Source organism: Convolutriloba macropyga, chromosome 3, assembly GCF_964194025.1.
Source record: "Convolutriloba macropyga chromosome 3, txConMacr16.3, whole genome shotgun sequence".
NCBI lineage: Eukaryota > Metazoa > Xenacoelomorpha > Acoela > Convolutidae > Convolutriloba > Convolutriloba macropyga.
In genome coordinates this window covers 72,718,036-72,740,435 of record NC_134470.1, presented here as the reverse complement: position 1 = coordinate 72,740,435, position 22,400 = coordinate 72,718,036, and the positions used below count along the sequence as shown (strand labels likewise).

General features: G+C 35.5%; 1 protein-coding gene across 3 annotated transcripts in view; it reads left to right on the top strand.

Annotated features, from left to right (window-relative positions):
• The window catches only part of LOC142336436 (coiled-coil and C2 domain-containing protein 1-like), a 118,235-nt gene that overhangs the window by 82,982 nt on the left and 12,853 nt on the right, over positions 1–22,400 (top strand). For all 3 annotated transcript variants that reach the window (XM_075385271.1, XM_075385270.1, XM_075385268.1), the window contains 4 exons: positions 12,019–12,164; positions 13,026–13,197; positions 20,289–20,572; positions 20,848–21,094. In XM_075385271.1, the coding sequence (XP_075241386.1) occupies positions 12,019–12,164; positions 13,026–13,197; positions 20,289–20,572; positions 20,848–21,094 (849 nt within the window). The remainder of the gene's footprint in view (positions 1–12,018; positions 12,165–13,025; positions 13,198–20,288; positions 20,573–20,847; positions 21,095–22,400) is intronic.

The window sequence follows — 22,400 nt, the reverse complement described above, 5'->3', positions numbered from 1 at the left end:
CTTTTTCTGATTCAATCTCGATGTGCATCAAGCGCCTCAACGGCGGCTATTTTTCGGAAATCTGCCGGCTATGTTGTTTTTCGTGACTGCAAGAACAGTTTTATTATTTCGATAGCAGACTTTTGAAACATTTCACTGTTAACTGATTTACACAATGGATTTCTATCTTATTAATAGCTGTTAAACGGAATTTGTAGCAATTATGTTAGTCTTGCTGGTCTTTTCATTCTACCTACGTTTTGTTTGTTTTTTTTTTTGCTAACTATTTCACTTTTGGTTCTTATGGACGGGATAAACAGGTAAAGCCCGGCGGACATCAAATTCCCTTAAGGCCTTAAAAGCTGTCTCTAAGTATGTGATTTATCAGAAGTATTTAGGAGACCATAAATTCAGGATGTGAGGGGCGATTCTTAATCTTAGAGTTGAGCCGCACTTCTTAGTGTAATAATCACCGTATCCAACGTAACATAAGCATCACCTTCGACCAGCGACTTATAATAATTTAGTGCTTCGTTTTTTGCAAATCGTTATGGGTTAATTTTTTCAGACCGCTGCGCAGTGTGCTGTGCTAATTTGGGACCTCTCATTGTGTAACAGAAAAGTAAGACGACGCAATTAATATTAGTTTTTAAAGCACTTTCATTGAAAATTTGTTCTAAGTATTCTATGAATATTCTCAACTTAATTACCAAAATTGTAGCCTGATATTTTTTGCGGAACCAAGTACTAGAAGAGCGGTAAAGGTGAAGCAATTTGAATGAGTGGGTTTTGGAGAACCTTAGTTAAGTCAGCAACTATTGAGTACTTAAGTAAAATTGACAAGTAGGAAGTCGGTGGTATTTCTCCGAAATATGCTTGTATTTTGTGAAGTATTTCAGGTGGAGGTCGATTTCACTGTGACGCAAACAGACTTTGTTCGATAGGTTTTACAGGCGCTTAACGAGTTTTCCCAAGGCTTTCTCCATTTTTGATGAGATGAATTATCTTGTGTCCTTTTCCTTATTTACGCACGTGATTGAAGTAACTAACATTTGCAGCAAATGGATTTTTCAATCCAATATTTGGGATTTCCATAATGAATTTAAAAGCGGGGTTGTGATGCTACTTTGTTAAATCATGACGCAATTTGGTTACTGTGACGTTTGTCTTTGAACTAATCAATCGAAGGCAGGCAAGGTTCATCGAAAATGATGATGGAAACGTTTTTGAGACTTGTTGAACCGCCTTCCCTTAAAGTAGGTCTTAAATTTTCAAATGTCGTCTAAGTAATTCAGTCGCGTTCTGATAAATGCTAACTTAATCTTGGGTGGCCGACATTTTGCTATGCAGGTCGTTAGATCAAAGCCCCGTTTTGATTACGTCACTAAGAAAAAGGTGGATTTGTGAATCGAGTTATTAGAACCGAAAACATTCACTGTGACAGTAGCAAAGATATGCTCCATTTAATAATGGTCTTTTTTCATAGCTGCTAAAATTGGAGTGAATAAGCTCCGTAAAGGTATTTGGTCGCGACTCGATTGGAGACTAATCAATATAGTGAACTGGAGGACATATTAACATTGGTTTCTAAAGATGCACTTATCCGTAAATTTTAAGTTAAATGTTAAGAATAGATTTAAGAATGAGAATGAATTTTTAAGGTCTTTAATTGATGTCATCATAGACTGTTGATGATGCGACTCAGTTTTAAATCTCAAGCTTGTTTGCAATTTGTCGTCAGGGCGTTTTTTGTATTTGTGTTAATTGCTTTATTATACGATGTCTCATTTCTCTTAACGAATTTGCGTAATTTGATAGCATCATCCATTTTTTTTTCAAGCAATAGACAAGGACAAAGCGTCAGACTTGACAATTTTTTGGTCTCCTCCTGTTTTGGAGAACAAAAGAGAAGAGCCCTGATCCTCTTTATCTTGGCTGAGATCTCTTTTGTTCTAGATGGTAATTGCGTCTTCCTTATGAAAATATGCACACATATTCATACACCAATCGCATGAACAAGATTGAAAAGAGGCAGGGTAGGCGGGAGGGAGAAAGGGAAAGGAGGAATAAATTTGTAGAAAGGGTGGCAGAATTGGAAACAGAGTGAATATGAAGGAATAGAGGTTGTATGAAGTATTTAGACTATAGTGGAGATGAGATGAGATAGATGGTAAACCCTTTTAAAGTGGTCAAACTGAATTCCTCACATCGTTCGCTATCCTAGTTTCTTTTTTCGTTGAGTGCGTTTAAGTGCTCTATCTATATCTTTTGGTTCCTTTCATTCTTATTTTGAGCATGGGAACAAGGCAATTGAAATGTAGCTAGCCAATTGAACTTTTCTAGGGGAGGGGGCTCTTCAAGTGTCATAACATACTTGTGTTTTGATATGCCCACTGGGCCAAAGCTCTAACAAAGAAGCGGTAGAATGATGAAAAGAGCGAAAGATGTGGGGAGGGTTGACGCAATTCAGTGGGAAGGGTTTCTAACAGAGATGAACAAAAAAGGAACCGAATTGCAATTTCCTTTCTTCCTACTTTTCTTGTAACCTTTTCTTCTCCCAAGCGAAATCATGTCAACAAATATTTTTTATTTTCACCATTTTACAAATGTGTCTATTGTCGTACTGACCTGTAGTCGATCAAACTCTTCTTGTTTTGTTTCATTCCGATTGCATTTGCAATTCAAATCAGCTTCCATAAAATGATGACTACCGTGCTTTCAAATGCGCTCGAGCGCATCTCGGAAAAGGGTGGAAGGCTGAAAAGGAGAAATTTTGAGAGAAGTGAGTCGAAAGCTATCGTTGAAATTACTCTGTATGCCATGTAATGACATTTGTTTTGTTTTTGTCTACCAAAAAAACGCTCCTGACTAATTTGTGACTACATGCGTGGCTTAAATTATCTGATCTATTCGAGACGGTATTTCCACATTTTGACTACATGTTGCTTCAAGTGAACGTGACCACTGAAATGGTCTTTGACGTGTCTTAGTACATGAACCGCAATTAATCATGTCCTTCGAATAAACCGCCTAATATCTAATGAAATCGGCCGAAGACAAAACAGTTCAAGCATATCTTGATCTGAAAGAGTAGTAAATCCTTCGCCTGACAAACAGTCAGGTTACTCCATGCATTATTTAAAAGTCTCTCAATTGAGTAGGAGCGTATAAAATTTGTGTTCCAAAATTGGCAATCTTTTGGAGTAGAGACTTTCAAGTTGACTTGATGTTTTCGATCGTTGGTAGCGTAGCTTTTTATTGTTGTCTCGAAGGAAATGTTTCAACATTCACTCTGTCGTGCTGTGATTAGGGTTTTAGAATCTCAATTGTTTTGGCTAAGTTTCTTATACGACTTTTTCTGCTTGTGCTGCTAATTAATCGCCATGAACTTAATTGGCGCTCATATTGGACCCCTACGAGCAAATGCCGTGCTGTGAACTGAATTGTGTTTCACGTTCTTCGTTATTAAACTTAAAAAACTCAAACTAACTTAAAAAAAATTCAGTTTTGATTAAATTTTGGAAAAATAATTGTTTCCTCTTCAGATTTGCCACTAGCTATTTTGTGTTTAATTTGTATTTTTGACTACTTTGGGAAAAATAATTGTTTCACCTTCAGATTTGGGACTTGGACTTTTGTATTTAATCATTGGATGATTGGGTGGAAGTGATTTTAGTGGTCTTTTGAGAGAGTTTTGGTAAATTCCCTGGATTGAACAAAACCGTAAAATTATGACATTACGATTATGCCCCCAATGTGGTCCTCTGTAATTACTGAGCAGAAGGCCACAAAACTTCTAAAGTTTTAGCCTTTGATTGTTTACAGTTGTCGAAATTGGCAAAGGTAAACTAAGTTACAGGTTCAGTGCTTTGTTTGTGTTTAGCCCGAGGCAATTAATTCCGTTTTTCTGAACCTGCTAATCTATAAAGCATGGGGTACAATTTTCTCTCAGGTTGTTTACTTTTGCCGATAGCTGTCCCTAGAAACGCGGGGAGAGTAGCCGGATACTACGAGAATTGCTCCATTCATAAGCAGTTGGCAAGTTTGTGATTATTTTGATTGTGTGAAAAATAGTGTAGATCGTGAGGCCCCGTGTTGACAATTTATTTGCTCTAAGGGGCACTTTTTGAAGTTAGCACCCGTCTAGATGTTTGGTTTTATCCGCATGAACAAACAACTTTCCCATTCTGAACGTCTCCTGGAAAAGCCGTTTGCAACATTATCCTGTTTTTGTGTTTATAAGAGCTGAGTTATAGAACTTGGATTGTTAAAATTGAAGACCGAGAGTGCGTCTTAGTAACATGCTTGCGCACAGCAGGCTAATGGTGTCATTTTGAGACAGTTATCCCGGGAACAGGAGAGAAGTCTGGAATTTAGTTTCACGTCATACATCAATCTTCCTTCGATTGTACATTCAATCGTGAGGGGATACAGGGACTGCCTGTCATTTTATAACTGTCTGGGAAGTCATTTGATGTCATAAAACGAGTTCTTTTATCTGAGTTGTTTGTCGATTAGTTGAAACTTTTCCCCTTCGTTTTTAAGTTTATGGCTCTTAGAAAGAGCTTTGTGGCTTCCTAATAGTTGGGTCATTGTGTGTTCTTTTGAGCACAGTTGCAAGTGCTTGGGATTTTGTTTGAGAGTGTTCTTTAATATTGGATTCTTGAAAGATGATCAAATGGTATAATTTGATTGTTTGAATGAAGGGGATTTTAGGTAATTGGATTGTTCTGACTGAACTTGACACATTTAACCTTTATTATCATTCTCTTTTATTGCCTCCAATAAACAGGCACTTAAAATTTGATATAAAGAAAAAGACGTATATAGATGAAAAATTCAAGTTCTCTGTCAGTCAGTGCCAATCAATTTGCCCCTCTAATCAGTCTCCAATTTTTGTATTTTTCTACTCTGTGCAACTTGCATTTATTAATTGGGAGAAATATTCCCCTTTGCAGCCTCACTAATACAACCTCTGCTGCTGCCAGTTTGCTCTCATTGTAAGCGCTGTGCTTTCTTTTTACTACGTGAGGACCAAACAGTTGGAAGCACCTGCTCTCGAGTTTGGTTTTGTTTCCACGTGATCACAACCACAAACGCCGTGAAAAGAATTTTTGTGAAATAGGAAAGAGCAAATAAAAACAGTCTGTTATGTACTAAGACATGCACATGACGCGTCTGGTTGTTTGTTGTAAAACAGTGTAATCGGAAGCTTAGACCATTTAGACGGTTAACAATAGATTGCGCAAGTAGAATGCGCAAATGTTTTTGAACTGAGCTAAACTTTTTTGTTTGTTTTGGTTTCGCTAGATATATGCACAGATTAGATTGAATGGGGGATAATTGTAGTGCAGTTTGTTTTATTACAAAAGCAGATAAGCTGTATAACACGCGCTGTCAGAGATTATTGAAAAGGGTAGGATTAACTTAATCTGTAGCGGTGAGCGAGAGCTTAATATGAACTCCAAGGTTGCCCCCCCCCCCCAACTATCAGACAACGGCAAAGCCTTGGCCAGAAGAGGATTTTAAAGTTTCCAGGAAAAATTATAAAAACGATTTTAAATGGCTTTTATTTTGGTATGAGTTAATAGTATCCTGAAAACTACGGTCTCAGCAAAATGCCAATCCGCTTCAGAATTTATTCATGCCGTATGAAACTGTCTGATTTGAGATGGAGCTGTTTTAATTTGAAAACGTAGAATGTATTGCTTTCTAATCCGTGTAAAACAGTTGGATATAATCTGCAAACCAGCCATCTTATCGTTCCGACCCCACTTGTGGGGGGAGGAACTATATACTCAAATGGGTTTTTTTTGTTCAGTCAATTTTGGCCGATCGATATATTCATCGCAGAGAAATGTGAGTGGTATCATTAAAAAGCTGGTCCAGCGTAGAATTCAAAATTAAAAAGATTTTTTTGATTTTCGTTTTTTTCGAGGAGTTATCGAGGATTGAAGTTTCGTGTGAACAAGGGATATTTGTTCACTTTTAACGTGATTTTTCTTCAAATTAAGATATTTTCTATAAAAATAGTATTTCAAACTTAAATTTCTTGCCAAAAAATGAACCAATTTTGTGTTCCTGATAGACTAAAGGCGATAAAAAAGGGGACTATTTCTGGTCTCATAAGGAGCTTCAATATCAAAAAAAAATCGAAATCTATTTGAGATTTGAGTTTTTTTTATAAATCTTTACTTTTTTTGTTTTTTTTAGTCACCTAGAAACAAGTCACTTTTCATATTGCGATTCAGTTAATGAAAAACCTCCTGTGTAGTCAAATGAAGCCCATTGAACAAAAAATCGTTTTCAAGGAATTGCTCATGTTTTTTTTTTGCTTCGACTCTGATTTTTCGTGAATTTAAATGAAATTTTGAATTTCTTTCTGAGGTTTTACTAGTTTTTTGGAGTCTTATGGCATGGACTCAATGACTAACCGCAATATGTTCCGTAATGAGATTTAAGTAAAAATATCTAGTGCTTTGAGTGGACAGCTAATGGACAGCTAAGATTTTTTTTCGAATTTTTTTTGAACATTAGCCAATCATAAACTTATTATCGTGAACTGTAAGTCGGTCTCTGTGATGACAGCACCCTCTTCAGTCCTACTGTAACCAAGTTTGATCTAGTTGGGGGTTTTATCTCCTAGCTTTTAGTAATATGACTTCAATGACACAAGATTCCAAAAACTTTCAAAATTTTTTTGGATATTTCCGTATTATTGGTTACTTTTGAAATCTTCTCACATTATCCTAAAATTGACAGCTCCTTTTGGATTAATGAAGACGTTCAGTGGATCACAGTTAAGTTTTTAGAGAAAAGCTTATGGTTTCAAATGGCTTCGACCTTTTCTTCTCGCACTTTTCTACTGACTTTTTGTTTTTGCCTAATTTTGTTGTTGTTTTCATAGTCATAAGACTTGTTGTGATGTCTTATTGATCGCCTAAGCATGACAAACATCCTCGTACTTCAATTGAGGCATATATGGGCGTTTTTTTACTCCCGTTGAAATCTTTTGAGTTTAATGGCTGTTAAGAATTTAAAAATAATTCTTCGAAATTTTTTTTGAACGTTAACAAATCCTAAAATTATCGTGAAATGTTAGTCAGTCTCAGTATTGACAGAACCACTTGCTTTCTATTGCAACTAAAATAATTCTCGTTAGCAGTTTTATATTGCAACTATTGATTTTATGATTTCAATGACAAAAGAATTCAACATTTTTAAAAAAAATTTTTTGGATAATTTCGTATTATTGGTTACTTTTGAACTCTTATCTTATTATCCAAATATTATACACATTATCTAAATATGATTCTAATCCCATTGGCTTAAAGAAGACATTCAGTGGATCACAGATAAAGTCCTCGGAGAAAAGCTAACGGTTTAAATGGCTTCGACATGTTCTTCTTGCACTTTCCTACTGAATTTTGGTTTTTCGCCTGTTTTTGTTGTTGTTTTCATAGTCTTAAGACTTATTGTGATGTCTTATTGGTTTTCCATGCATAAGAAAAATATTTTTCCTGTCACGGTGTTATTTTAGCGTTGTTATTGATCACCGTTGAAAGCTTTCGAGTTTAATGGCTGTTAATATTTTAAAAAGTTTTTCAAAATTTTTTTGAAAATTAACCAATCCTTAACGTTTTTCGTGAACTGTCTGTCAGCCTTAGTACTTTCAGGATCCTTTTTTATTTCTATTGCAGCCAAAACTAATGTGGTTAGCGGGTTTTTCTACCTATTAGTTTTAAAACTTCAATGCCACTAGTTTTCATATATTTTAAAATTTCGGGTACTTTTTCTTTTTTCGGATCCTTTTGAAATCTTATCACAGTATCCTATTACATACAGTTTTCATTGGTTTAGGGAAGACGTTCAACGGCTCATAGAAAAAGTTTTCAGAGAAGAACTTATGATTTAAATTGCTTCGACACTTTCTTCTGGCACTTTTCTACTGAGTTTTTGGTTGTTGCCTGTCTTGGCATGTTTTTGTTCTTTAGGTAGCCGTAAATTGCTGACAAATCTCTTAATCTTGTAATTGATCATTGAGTTAAGAATGTTACCCGAATCACTTAGTCAGTTTGTAGCCTTTGGTCTTGAAGTTTATGATATACATTTTCAAATATTTTTCAAACTTTTCAGTTTTTGTTGTTCATTTCGTCAAATCGTAACTTTTTTTCATCAATGAGAGGTCACATCCAATTTCTTATATTTCAAAAAAACATCTACTGATATTATTGGTCACAGATGCTTTGTTTGTTGGGCAATATGCGTTTTTATAAACGTTTTTTGAGTAGTCATTTGCGTTTCTTTTTCTCTTCTTTCAGAACAATCGCGTAGTAACAGATCCCAATGGTTTACAAGTGTGGTCCAAATACACTTATTTAATCTCTCAGTATGTTTCCTGCAGCTGAATAAGTACAAAATAGGAATTGAATTAAAAATACCTAATATTCAGATAATAGCTAATGATTTTAATGGTAGCAATAGTTTGTGTTTTCGCAAACCGTTTGTAATTCTTAAAGTTTTTCTTTTGTTCGTTTCTGAGGCTTAGTCTACCCAAAGACAAAACCTTTTGGTTTTGTAAGAACTGTTTAGTAATTCATAAAGGATTATTTAGTTAAAAGCTAATGATTTTTGGACTTAAAAATTCCTGGTTTAAAAAATGTTGATTAATTTTTGAATTTCGCCTTATTGATCATTCTCTTTATTGACTTGTAACATAGTTTCATTAAGAGAATTGTCCATCCGCTCTGTAGTTAGAAGAAAGTAAATTCGAGTAGTTAAGGTATTATCTGACTGCATGTTGACGTTGTTACTCTGTGCTTTTAAATTTAGATATTCAGTTTTTGCCGTGAAATTTTTGTTTTTGCTAATTTTTTGGTTGTTTTTTTTTGTCTCGTAGTCTCTTTAATGTCAGATCTAATTGGTGCTGTAATAAGGCATGGCATTATGTAATTCATTTAGTAGGTAGGTGCAACGATTGTTTGGAACTCTAACTTCTATTTTTGTTGTTTCTTCATTTGGTTGACAATTTAGTCAAAAATGTAGTTGTGCTCGGGTCGGAACATCATGTGCGAACGCACATTAACGAGTCGCCTTGTTCAATTGTATATCTGGTCATATACTCCATATTCCAATGATGTAATTTCTTCTGATTCTATTTCGCGATAGTTTCTATTCAAATTTTCAAAAAAAATGAATATTCATTCACGTGTTGTATTGGTTCTTATGAGAAGTTTAATGAAATTAGCGCTTATCATGTGAAGAGAAACTAATCAATCAATTATCAACTGGTCTTTCAAACAAAGTTTGTAGCAATTATTTTAGCAATGTTGAGCTAGTTGAATTCTTTTGTAATTTTTTGAGCTATCGATCTGATAGATTTTTTCTCTAAGCGTTTGATTTTTCGTCTTCAAAAACGGGATGCACAAATAAGCCGAGAAGGCATTGCGCCCAAACAATTTTTTTTACGACACCCCTAAATTTGCTCCCACTGTCAATCGCGAGCAATTCATCCGACGTTAATTGGTTTTTTTTTCGTTGTCCGACGCTCTTTTTTTTGTTTTACATTTGTACACACAGCAAAGCTGAAAAAGTCAAATTTTGTGAAGGACTTCTTATTATCACTGACGGCTTTTGCGCGCGTGACGTCATTTCTCTCTCTCTCTCTCTCTAGCAAACGTTTTTAAGTCATTCGCATAATTAGATTTCGGTCATACGTGACCTACCTTACTCAATAAAATGACTTTTTGAACTTTAAAACTTAAAGTTTAATTTGAATTAGTTTAAGCTCAAAGAAACTCATATGTGTAATAAAGGTCCCTTATAAAAAAGACTTGGCCGAATGAATTTTAACAAGCTTTATTAATTATCGCTGAATGATTTTTTTCAGAGCTTTTTGAGCGGCGTTGATTATCAACACCTGATCTGTTTCTGTTTCTATTCCGCACGCAAGTCTATTTCACAGCTATTCCGGCAATCTGCCATTTATGTTATTAATTGCTTTCGAACAAAGTTTGAAGCAATTATTTTAAACGTCTCTTTTTTGCAAAGTTTTTTGCTTGACCGTCTTGGCTCTTTTGTTCTCGAACATTCTATGACTTCTTTGGTGACTTTTTAACGCTTGAGTTCTTTAATTTGATTGATCCGATCTGCTCTGTTTTTCAAATGAAGTATCTGGCGATAGTGAGCGAGAATAAAGCAACGATTGTGAGCAAGAATAAAGCGACTGTGAGTGAGAAAGAGCGATTGTGAGCGAGAATAAAGCAACGCCGTTTTAACTCAGTGGTTAAAATGTTTGAAGTTTATCCTAGTGGGCCGGGGTTCGGACTCTTAAGGAGTTGGAAGTTTTTTTTACCCAGAAAGCATTTCTAAGATACACCCCTCTAAATTAAATCGCCGCCGCGTGTCGTTCGAAAGCAATTCATCCGACATTAGTTGGTTTATATTGTTTACTGCATTCTGTATTGTCAATCGTGTGATAAGTGTTTTGAGCATACATAACTTTCCTCACTCAAAAAACTGACTTTTTGCACTCTCTTTAAGTTTAAATTGAGAATTTAAATGAAAATGAATAGAAGTCACCCGAGTGTTAAAATTATAATCTATATTACTTGGAAGACATTCGTGTTTGCAGTTTGATTTGAATGAGCCTTACGCTTCACTAGTCTCTAAGTATGCCATTCAGTGGAACTGTTGAGGAGATAATTTCATATTGTGAAGGGCTGTTCTTAGTCTTAAGAATGCCAGCATCTCTAAGCCTCAGCTGGTTGGTACTGAAGTCAACCGCTTGCCGGTCGTTTGAGAGCAGTTCGCCCGATGTTAGTTGGTTGTGATTAAGATTATGAATCTTAATAGTGTCATATTTAAGCTCTAATGAATTTTAAAGCCAATTAATTATTTTTTTGCCCCGTCTTCTTCAACAATTAAATTAATACGTTAGTTTTAGAAGCGCATTTGCTTTCTTAGTATTATTTTTCTACTTTGGCTCTTTTAATGGAAGGTTTTTGGTAACAATTTTGGAAAGGCTCATTGTTATAGGGTTTCTGGTGGTTTTGCTGACCTTCTGATGTGATTGGTATCGGTTCTGAAATGCTTTCGGTTTGATTTTATTGAGTCAAAATTGACTTCTTTTGTCTAATTTTGACGTTTTCTTCTCTCTCGGTTTTTCTTGGTTTTTTCGAACGTTTATTGTGCTAGTTCTGGCTAGACTAATTAATTGACCGTCACAATGTGTTCAGATGTTTTATAATAATATTAATCAGCAGGGACTCAGAGTATCAGTGAAGGTTCAAATTGATTTCAATTCTTAATACATTTTTATAAAGTGAAAGTTTTCAGAAAAATCTGATTTGAAGTACTTTTGCTCGTTATTGTGTTCTTAAACGATTAAGTGGGGAGAACTTCACTGGTTGAGCCAGTCCACGGGATAAGTTAATTCCTAAAGCACAAGGTTCTTTTAATACCTGACCAAAGTGGAGAGAATAAAAACAAACATTTCATGTGTGGAAAAATGAAATAGTCCAATGAAATATGATCCCTTAAACTGTTGATCTGTTTTATTGATAAGCATAGTTATGTTTAATTGCTCTCTAATGAAGTTTCCAGCAATTATTTTAGTCCTGTCGGTCTTTTTTAATGCTCTTTTTCGCTTGACCGATTTTCCGTGTGACACATTTGACTTTTCGTCCGCAAAAACGGGATAAACAGGTAGCGCCCAGCGGTCATTAAGTGCTCTTGGAGCCTTTCAGCTCTCTAGTCTCCAAGTATGTGATTCACAGAAACTGTTTTTGTCCACTTATGGTGTGAAGGGTGGTTCTTAGAGGTTGACCACCCGCCCCCTACCACGTCAACCCCCTCCCCTCTCACTTCACCCCCCCCCAATCCCCACGCCTGCAAAGCGTTCAAGCTGTAAGGGCCCCGTGCAGCCAAGAACACCCTCCCACCGTTGCCCCCCCCCAACTGTTGCCCCACGGATTTATTTCGCCCAAAATAGCGTCTGCCTTTTTGAGTATATAGTTTTTGGAAGTTGCCTTTGATTAGATTCGGAGTCTGGTGCAACTCTTCCAGAAGATCAGCAAACATTGCTGTTGCTGAAGAGACGCCAGTACGAGTACAAAGTGGCTGCTCACCAGGCCAACAAGCAAGGGGACAAGCCAGCGGCACTCAAATATGTCAGGGTTATCAAGGTTAATATTTTTATTGAATATTCAGACGGCAAAACTCTAGCGATATGAAGCTTCTTTCGTGTTTGTACATGTATGTTACCTGTTACTGTAGTTCAACGGATACTTTTAAGTGGCTGATTAGATTAAGAGAAACAGCTCTGATGTGGCTTCGACAATACCCGATTTCTGATATGCAAAATGTACTATTTGAGGATGCGTTTGTTGAGCGGAAACTGTTGCGCAGTCTTGAACTTATGAGGAAAGGAGGTACATGAATGCTGTCTATTTTGATAACATTTCAGTTTTATGAATTGAAAGACAAAGCTCCCAATGACAACATACCTGATCTTCATTTAAATGTCATACATTTTCTTACTGATTGGAAAAATTTTCAAGGCGCTAAAGCAAATTTTTATATTCATTCTTTACAGCAGAAGGTTAGAAAACAAAGTCCCACTAACTTGCTGACTAGCGGAAGTTTTCATCGGAAAGTTCTAAAGCGGTTGGAAAATCCTTCGGTTAAGTTAGAAGAGGGAAAATTTAGTTGTGTGTTGTACGACTTCAGACCATTTTGGAATTATTTTGTTCACCCCGCATTTGTTGAAAAAATTCTAATGAATTTAACGCCACTGTAGCTGTCAAAAATCAGATTTGCTGAGGAAAACAATATTAGCTGTTGTCTGTTAACCGGTTTAAACCGATTACTCCAGTAGGTTTATTAACTTTGTCTGGCAGTAGTTCAACCTGCAAAAGGGGATTTGAAAGCGTAAAATGGGAATTAAGATTTGGTAAAGTGTGACAGCATTGAATAGAGCGGCTGAATTTCTTTATTTCGAGTTATGATGACTGTGCTGAAGTGAGCTGAGCGTGTTATGGCTTTAGGGATTTGAGGAGGTTATTAATGCAGTTGAAAGTGGCAAGTCAGTGGACATTTCCAACCTCCCTGGACCACCGCCTCTGATTGCATCGGGAACTACAACAGCTGCTTCTGGTGGTGAGAATAGTGCATCTGTTCCTGCCGGCACATACAAACCTCCGTCCACTGATAACTCAAGTTAGTGAAATTTAAAGATCTTTTGTAACCAACTCACGGTTACTGAAATGTGAGTTTTGATTCCCCTTACCCAGTGCGGCTGGACTCCCTAAGTTTAGGCTGGCTAAAGAGATTGTGATCAACAAAGAGGCTCATTAATGTGCATTAGCACATGATGTTCCGACCCGGGCTCATCTACATTTTTGACTTAATTGTCAACCAAATGAAGAGATAATCAAAATAATTTGAATTAAAAAATCTTTACACAACCAAACTACTAATTTAATTACATTCTGCCATGCCTCATTACATCGCTCACGGTATGTGCCATTAAAAAGACTACGAGAAAAAAAATCAAACAACAAAATCAACAAAAACAAAAATTTCACGGCAAAAACTCACGGAAGTAACAACGTCAAAATGCAACAGATTAAACATTAGCTTCACAAACTTACTTTTTCTTAACTACGCATCAGAGGGGATTTTTCTTTATTGGGACTAGGTAAAAAGTCGACATTTTTAAAAACGTTTAATAACTCCAAACGTCTTAAAATCCCGTAGTCTCTAACAAAATAATTATTGATAAATTTACTAAAAAGTCAGTACGAAACCGACGGGACCTGTATTTGTTTAGACTATGCCTTAGAAACGAACTAGAAGTTGTAGAAGAACTAAAAAAAAACAAACAATTATCGTAAACACAAATTGTTGAAGCCATGAAAATCATTAGCTTTTATCTGAATATTGTTTCTCTTATTTCAATTGTTATTAATATTAATTCATCTAAAATTTTACTGATCGATCCAATAAGTTCACTCCTTATTTGAAAATCATTACGCGAATCTGTTAACGCGAATATGCTAAGGAACAGGAAGAAACACAAATATTGACCACTCACTTAACTTTTGTGGAAACCTATATCGTCCACTGAACAAAACATCAGTTGCGAGATAATATCAGTAGACATGTTAATTTTTGAATTACCCGGATTTGAATGGGACCTCTCAGTGATGAGAATAAGTTACAAGTTGACGAAAAGAACAAAAACTGGAAAAATTTAAAAAAATTGAAAACGAAGAATATCATAAACTTTAAGACTATTCGCTATAAACTGACTGCATTGAGAAACATTATTCATTCAATCTTCAATTGGAAGCTTGTGAGACTTCTCAGAATTTTACGACTACAAAAAGAAAACAAACGGTCAAAAATAGAAAAGTAATTAAAAAATTGAGAGAAAAGTCGAAGCCATTAAAACGCGAACTTTTCAGTGCAAACTGTCTATTTCCGATTATGCTTCTTTGTTTAAAAATGTGACTTCAAAAAGTCAACTTTCAAAAAATCAACAAATATGAACTAGTATATCAAAACCACGAAATTTTTGAAAAAACACGTAATATCAACGCCATTAAGTTCAATAGCTTTCAACGGAAGCCAATAAAATTCAATAGCCTTCGACGGAAGTCAATAAATACGCTAAGTTATACCTCGATGGGAAGACTTTTGAGGTTTTTCATTCATAGGTCATCAAAGAGACATCAAATTACAAATTAAATCTTATGACTACGAAAACAACAACGAATACAGGCAAAAAACCAAAAATTCAATAGAAAAGTGCGAGAAGAAAGTGTCGAAGCCATTTATACCATAAGTTTTTCTCTGAAAACTTCTTCTATGATCCACTGAACGTCTTTTCTAAGCAAATGGGAACTATCGGTATTACGATAATGTTATAAGAATTCAAAAGGAACCAAAATAATGAAAATATCCAAAAAATTAAAAACAAATTATGAAAACTCATGGCATCGAAGTCATAAAACCAATAGTTAGGAATCAAATCGCTATCCAGATTAATTTAGGTTGCAGCTGAAAGGAAGCAGGTACTGTGATTACTGAAAATCACTGACAGTTAAAAAAATGAATTTAAGATCGGTTAATGTTAAAAAAAATTTGAATTTAGCTATTAGCTGTTCGCTGAAAGTACCAGATAAGTTCAATTAATGCTTTTTATGAAGCCTATTGCGCTTTTAGTGAACGATTACATGTCATAGGACTACAAAATTTTAGTTAAATCTCAAAAAGAAAATCAAAATTTCGTTAAAAATTACAAAAACTCAGAGAAGAAGCCAAAAGAAAACAAGAGCAATTCTTAGAAAACGAATTGTTTGTTCATTGGGCTTCACTTGACTGTGAGTGAGGTTCGTCATTAATGGAATCTTCATATGAAAAGTGACTAGTCTATAAGTGACTTCAAAAACAAAAAGAAATGCGAAAAGTCTTCTATAAAAGAGCTGTCAAATAGAATTCGAGTTTTTTGTAGTAAACTTACGCATGAGACCAACTATCATTTTTGTCGCCTTTCGTCTATTAAGAATGCAAAATTGTTTCATTTAGTAGCGTTAATGTAATCTTGAATTAATATATTTATAGAAAATATCTTAATTTGAACGAAATTTAGGCTAAAAGTGAGCAAAATAATGCCAAATGTCCTGTGCACACACAAAATTTTAAACCTCGATAACTCCTCGAAAAAAAAAGAAATTGGAAAAAATCTTTTTTTTTTTGAGTTTTACGCTGGACGAACTTTTTAATCGTACCACTCACATTTTTCTACGATGAATATATCGATCGGCCAAAGTTGTTTGAACAAAAAAACCCATTTGAGTATATAGTGCTTCCTCCCCCCACAAGTGGGCTCGGGACAACAGGGACTCGTAACGTATCAGTGAAACGAGGGTTCAAGTTATATTTTGTAAAAAATTTCACGTCTCAAATACATTTTCATAGAGATGAAAAATGGTTTCTAAGCCTCTTAGTTATCACTTCATATTGCTTTGCAGTTGCGGTGACAATAAAGTTTGAGAGGCGGCCTTCGATGTTCAAATCTTTAATATTTTTAATAGCCGCCCTCATCTTCTCAGCCGGCTATTATAGCGCTTCTATTTTTTTTTACTTCGTCGAACTTTTCGCTTTACCATTTTGCCGCTTTTTCGACATTTTGCGTGAACTCTTTTTGACTTCTCTAGGCTAGTTTCTCTCTTCTCTCATTCTGCTTAAAGTGAGTTTGAACATCAGTTGCTCAGCAAGGCAATTCAAAATGAACAGAGTCAGTATAAAAAAATTGAAGTCAGAAATAGAAACGGGATAAACCCAAAGCCCAATTTTAGATGCCCGCTAATTGAACGTCGTTCCTATAAGTCTTAGTTACCATCTCTAATGCTTATTGGTATTGATAGTAGCCTCTCTCTAAGAAACAGAAGTATGTTCAACTACGAAATGCCATAAAAAAAAATCAGACTTAAAAAATGTTTTTGTACAAAAATCTTTTGTTTTTCAATATCTTCTATTCTTTCAATCCCAATCATGCTTATTGGAATCATCGGCGGCTATTTTCCGGCAATCTGCCGGGTATGTTTATTTAATAGAATAAATTATGAGTTGCGAAAGATGTCATGTTTTTGACATTTGGCTATAATTTCTGTTATACATTATTATGTCTCAAACGAATATTGTAGCATTTGCAATAGACATTTTTAACTACTAGTTCTCTTACTACCAGTTTTTTTTTGTCTGACCGTTCGTCTCAACAACAAATTTCGCGTTTTCAGAAACGTGATAAACTGCTGGGTATTAAGTTGCAAAGTTTTCTAGCCTTACTAGTCTGGAGGTATGCGATCCGTTGAAACTGTTTGGTTGATATGGTTTGACGGGCAATTCTTTCCGGACATCCGAAAATGACTTAACGGACTTAGGAATACAAAAAGTTTTTTCTCCAGCAAGGTTTTTGCTATCCAGGTTGTTTTGCTCATTTTATCGTTTATCCAGGTTGTTTTGCTCATTTTTTGAACGGCCATTATTTCTTATTTTAAGCTTGTAGCTGGATTAAGTTTCTTGTTTAGATTAAGACAATATTAGATTTGAGGACATAAAGATCAAGTACTTTGCTAATTTTAATTTTTTTAAAATTGCTCTCGAAGGAAATTTGAACGAATTATTAAAAACATAAGTGTCTGTTTAAATGCAATTTTTTCTCTTAGTCATTTCTTTAAATCTTTCGCGAGTGACTTTTTTAGCTTGAGTTTTTGATTTTCCGTGATCTAAATCGCGCTCTTTTCAGAAATTTGTAAGCGATGATATTAATTTTGCTTACGCGCCGAAAGTTTAAAAACCGACGAAGCTCATTGTTTCGTCTGGAGTTCCCATCTGCACCCGTAATTGTTCTCCAAATTTTTCCCAATCTGTTTTTGACTTCTTAATTATTCCGGCCTGCGTCGTTCGGAAGCCATCAGGTTTATGTTTAATAGCTGCTCTAATCTTAGCCCGCTATTATATTGGGCCTTTTTTGAAATATTTTGTTCAATAAAAATTTTGCGTGAAATCTTTTGACTTCTCTATGCTAGTTTCTCTTCTCTCATTCTACTGAAAGTGCACTTGAACAGCAGTTACTCAGCAGAGCAATCGAAAATGGACAGAGTCAATACCGAAGAACGAAACCAGAAATAGAAACGGGATAAACCAATAAAGCCCACATTTAGATTACCGCTTTTTGAACTTCAAAAATGTTTTTGTACAAAAATCAATCTTCTCCTGTTTTTCTCTTCTTTCAATCTAGATCGGGTTTATGGGAATCAATGGTGACTGTTTTCTGGCAATCTGCGGGTTGTGTTTGACATTTACTGTGTAAGTCCTAGTCAAATTTTGATGCAAATGGTTTCTTTGAGACACTTGACTTAAATATTATTTGCGGAACATTTGCCACTGGGGGATTTTAACTCAGATATCATTTGTAGGACAAAGTGGAGAATTAAAAACTGTTATTGTTGATGCGGAAAATAAGTGTTACAAATAATACAAATTGAAATCAATGTGAAGTTGTAATAAATAGCAGCCATTCAATTACTCGATTTGGTAACACCCGAAAGCAATAAGTTGTGCTGCAGTCTCTAAGCTTTCTCTAGTATTCTGTTATTGCATGTCTGTGGAAATAGCTGTCAAGACATAAATTAATTAGGAAAAGAGGGATATTTGTTGTTTCGGATTCTATTGTGTTGTGTTTTAATTGCTCTCAAACGAAGTTTGAAGCAGTTACAGTAAACGTGCCTGGCTCAATTTTTTTGCAAAGCGTTTGCTTGACTGTTTTTTCAGCTTTTGTTCTAGAACATTCTTTGAGCTCTGAGGTGAATTTATAACGCTTTTCTTCATTTTTCAGTGATCTCACTCTGAAATAAATTAAATAAACTAAAGTAAAAATTTGTTGTGACTTGCGAAGTACTTCACATTTTTTGTTACAGTGTAGTATTCTATTTTTGCTGACTTATGATAGATTTAGAAAGGTGTCTTCTGATAGCATAAGGAATATTGTTCTGTTTTATGGGCTACTGGAGGCTAGTTTTGAAGACAGTGAAACATTTTCTACAATAACTATTCAGTTTTGCGTTGCCTAAATTTTTAATAGCTCGCAAATTTTCTTATTAATAGCCGCGAAGCGATAGATGAGGCTATTAGTACCCTTCTCTTGTTTTTTTTTGTTTCGGCGTCATGATTTTTGTTACAACCATATGACGTCACAATTACTTCAAATTTTCTTTTTAATTGCTCTCAAACGAAGGCGTTTTTTAAAAGTTGACCCACCACTCCCCATGCTGCGCCCCGCTGGCTCACCTCACGCCCCTTCAATTAAGCTAAAGCTAGCCTCACTAAAACGTAACTAGCGACTGACGAATCCGACCGCTCGCTGGTCTTTTGAGAGCCATTCGCTTGACGTTAGTCGGTTATGTTTGTTCATGCGTTCATACAATTTCAAATGAATTGCATGTGCGACGTCATTTTTCACTCTTAGTGGATTGAGTTTTAGTTCATTCGCGTGATTGAGTTTTTGGTCACACGTGACATAACTTCGTTCGCAAAATTGACTCCTCATTCTGAAATTGACTTTTCTTTACTTTAATTCAAGGAGATAAGGTCAATTGAGTGCGTTTCACTCTAATTGAAGGGTGTTTGAGCGCAGCTAATAGAAGCAGCAACAAGTTAAACAGACTGTTAATCAAAATATAACATCTCAGCATTTAAACAAAATGGTCAGTTTCATTTACTATCTTGAGACTGCAGGTCTACGAAGCTCTTGCAGCTAATTTCTGGCAATCTGTCAGCTATGCTTTGTTTTGTTTTTTTTTTGGTTTATATGCATTTTTGTAGACGGCTATTGCATTATTCTGTTGAACATCGAAATCCAGGATTTTTCAGGATATTTTCAAGATTTTTCAAGATCTTAAATTTGAGGAAGTGAAAATAACACCTTATGAAAAAGGAGTATTTTTTGGCGCCATAATACTTTGTTTTGATGTACACGGCAGAGAAGTTGATTATTTTTGAGAAAGGCATAGAAAAAGTTGTGATTTTTGTTATAGTTCCTGACCGTATTTCATGTCAACAAAAATTCGATATTTGAAAATAAAGTAGCAATCTTTGGTAACCAGTTTTCCGAATGACAATAATGGTGAAGTGTTGCAAAATCTCGTTTTGACGTGGTATAAAAAACTAACGTATTTCAATTTATTGGATCAGTAAATGCATAAATTTATTGGTAGCAATAATATAAGATCATTAGTTTTGTATAGTGAACTTTCTTTTGTGCAGTAATAAGTTCTTTAATTCAAATTATTGCAGCTGAATTAGTTTGTCTCAAGTCAGTCGCATAAAAGAGTTATCGCAACTGAAGTGCTTAATAGTATTAGTCATATCACTTATAAGTTTCTTAATTTTAGTGCTTAGAAAGTGACATTCTTGACATGTATTTATTAATGGATGCATAAATTATTAACAACAATGCTTGAACTATTTCAAAATTGCTTGCTTTGTTTACTTGTGTACTATAAAAAAAATCGGGAAGTTATCAAATATTGAAAAGTGTACATGCAGTTCATTTTTCTCATTCTTCTTCAATTTAATATCGCTTGGTCTACTAGTCTGACCACTGTTCACTGCTGTTCTCGCTGTCAACTTTAATAAAGTTGTGCACAAATAAGCTTCTTGTTTAGATTTAATGTTTACTTTATTTGCGCTGATTTTCTTGTCTGCTTGATCTACAAACTACAGATTTATTTTGCGTGCAGGTCTCGGATCGGCTGCAAGCAGTGACCAACAGCATCAACAGTCGCCCATTCGGCACCCGCCGGCTGTTCCCATGACGTCACAGCAGCCTCCTACTTACCAACCCCCTCCCCATAACATGCAGGGGCCTTCTGCTCAGATGCAGCAGCAACCGCAGGCACCGTCGTCAGGCGACGAGAACCTGGATGCTCTAATTTCAAGGATGAATGTGTTCAAAGACGCGAGTGATAGGGCAAAACAGGCGGGCGATGCCAGCAAGGCGAGGAGACAAGATAGATTAAAGAACGTACGTTGAGTATATTATTTCTCATGCAATTGAACCAGCTGCAATTTACATTAGCTGGCGATAGGTTACGTTGATATTTGACTAATCTGAAACATAAATAGTCAAAATTGATCTGTGTCATCACGCGTTGAAAAGTTGCGACTTATCTTTCCATGATCTTCAGGTTTACGGCGGTGGTCATTTTAAATCATTTCCCTTTACTATTGAAATAGAAACTTGTCTCCAAGTGAGATGAATATCAATTGTGCTGCTAATTTAACCTGAGTTTATTTTAGCAATATATGGACGCAATCAAAGCATACAGGAATAACAGGCGAGTTGACTGGGAAAGTCTAACCAACCCTCTTGGGTTCCCACCTCTGCCCAACACTGCAGCTGCTGCTGCGGCCTCTTCTGGAGGAGGGGGAGGAGTGGGTGGTGCTCAGCAGGGCGCAGACTATGACCCTATTGCCTCCTTATTAAACGCAGCTGTGCAACAGATTCACAATGAAGCACCACAGATCACAGCCTCTTCAAATCAGCGTAGGTTTTTGACCTTTTTCATCTTTAATTGCCCTCAAAGTTAGTCCTGGTTGTGCAATTATGTCTGTTAGTGCAACTATGTTAGTCCTGCTTGTCTTTTTATGCGTTTTTAATAGCCGCACAGCGATATCTGGGGCTATTATTGGCCTTCTCTTGGTTTTTCACAAATCAAAGAATTTGAATTGTATTGGGGCGCTGTCTTTTTAATAGCCGCACAGCGATAGCTGGGGCTATTATTGGCCTTCTCTTGGTTTTTTACAATTCAAAGAATTTGAATTGTATTGGGGCGCTGTCTTTTTTTTAAGATCTGTTCACACATTTTCATGATTTTTGAAGTCAAATTGGAGTAGTGATTTTGGTCACGCCGAAACAGGAAGTGGAGCGAAAAAGCGAGTGGTTTTGCGGCGTGAATTTTTTTCGCTCTAATTTTAAAGTAGAGTGAGAAAACGGTGTTTGAACAAAAATTCGGTTTCTCGGTAGTGATTTTTTGTTCACATGCGGCAATTTCACTCTGGTTTTTACTGTTTTTTCGATTTTTTGGATCGGATTTTTTTCTAAATAGTTTTCCCAATCCATTCACAGCTCTTTCTAGGCCTAGTTTTTTGTTTGAATTAAATTTTAGTTTCTCGACAGTAGTTTTTTTTGTTCACATGCGGCATTTTGACATTGATTTTTTGTTTTTTTTTAATCTGATTTTTTTAAATGGTTTTCTCATTTCACTGATATTCCATTCTAGGTCTAGTTTTTTTTGTTTAGTCAATGAAAATTCTTTGAATTGTACTTCAGGACTTGTCCTGCTATGTTTTTTTATTTCGTCGTCATGATTTTTGTTACGACCATATGACGTCACAGCCACTTTCTGTTCATTCGTTCATGGAATTTCAACTGAATTGCATGTGTGACGTCATTTTTTGCTCTTAGTGGAGCGAGTTTTTTTTTTGTTCATGCGCGTGATTAAATTTTTGGTCACACTTGACTTACCTCACTCTCAAAAATGACTTCCTCAATTTGAAATTGATTTTTATTTACTTTAATTAAAAGAGATAAGGTCAAATGGGTGTGTGTCACTCTAAATGAATGTTATTTCAGATCAACTAATAGAGGCAGCAATAATTTATACAGATTTTAAATCAAAATATAACAGATCAGCCTTCAATGAAAAGATGAATTTTTTTGGTCTGTCTTTTTTACTGTTTTTTTTAGACTGCCAATGTACGAATCTATTGCGGCTATTTTCTGGCAATCTGCCAGCTATGTTTTTTACGACTCGAAGACGAGTCTTTTTTTAAAATCAATTTTATTGGAG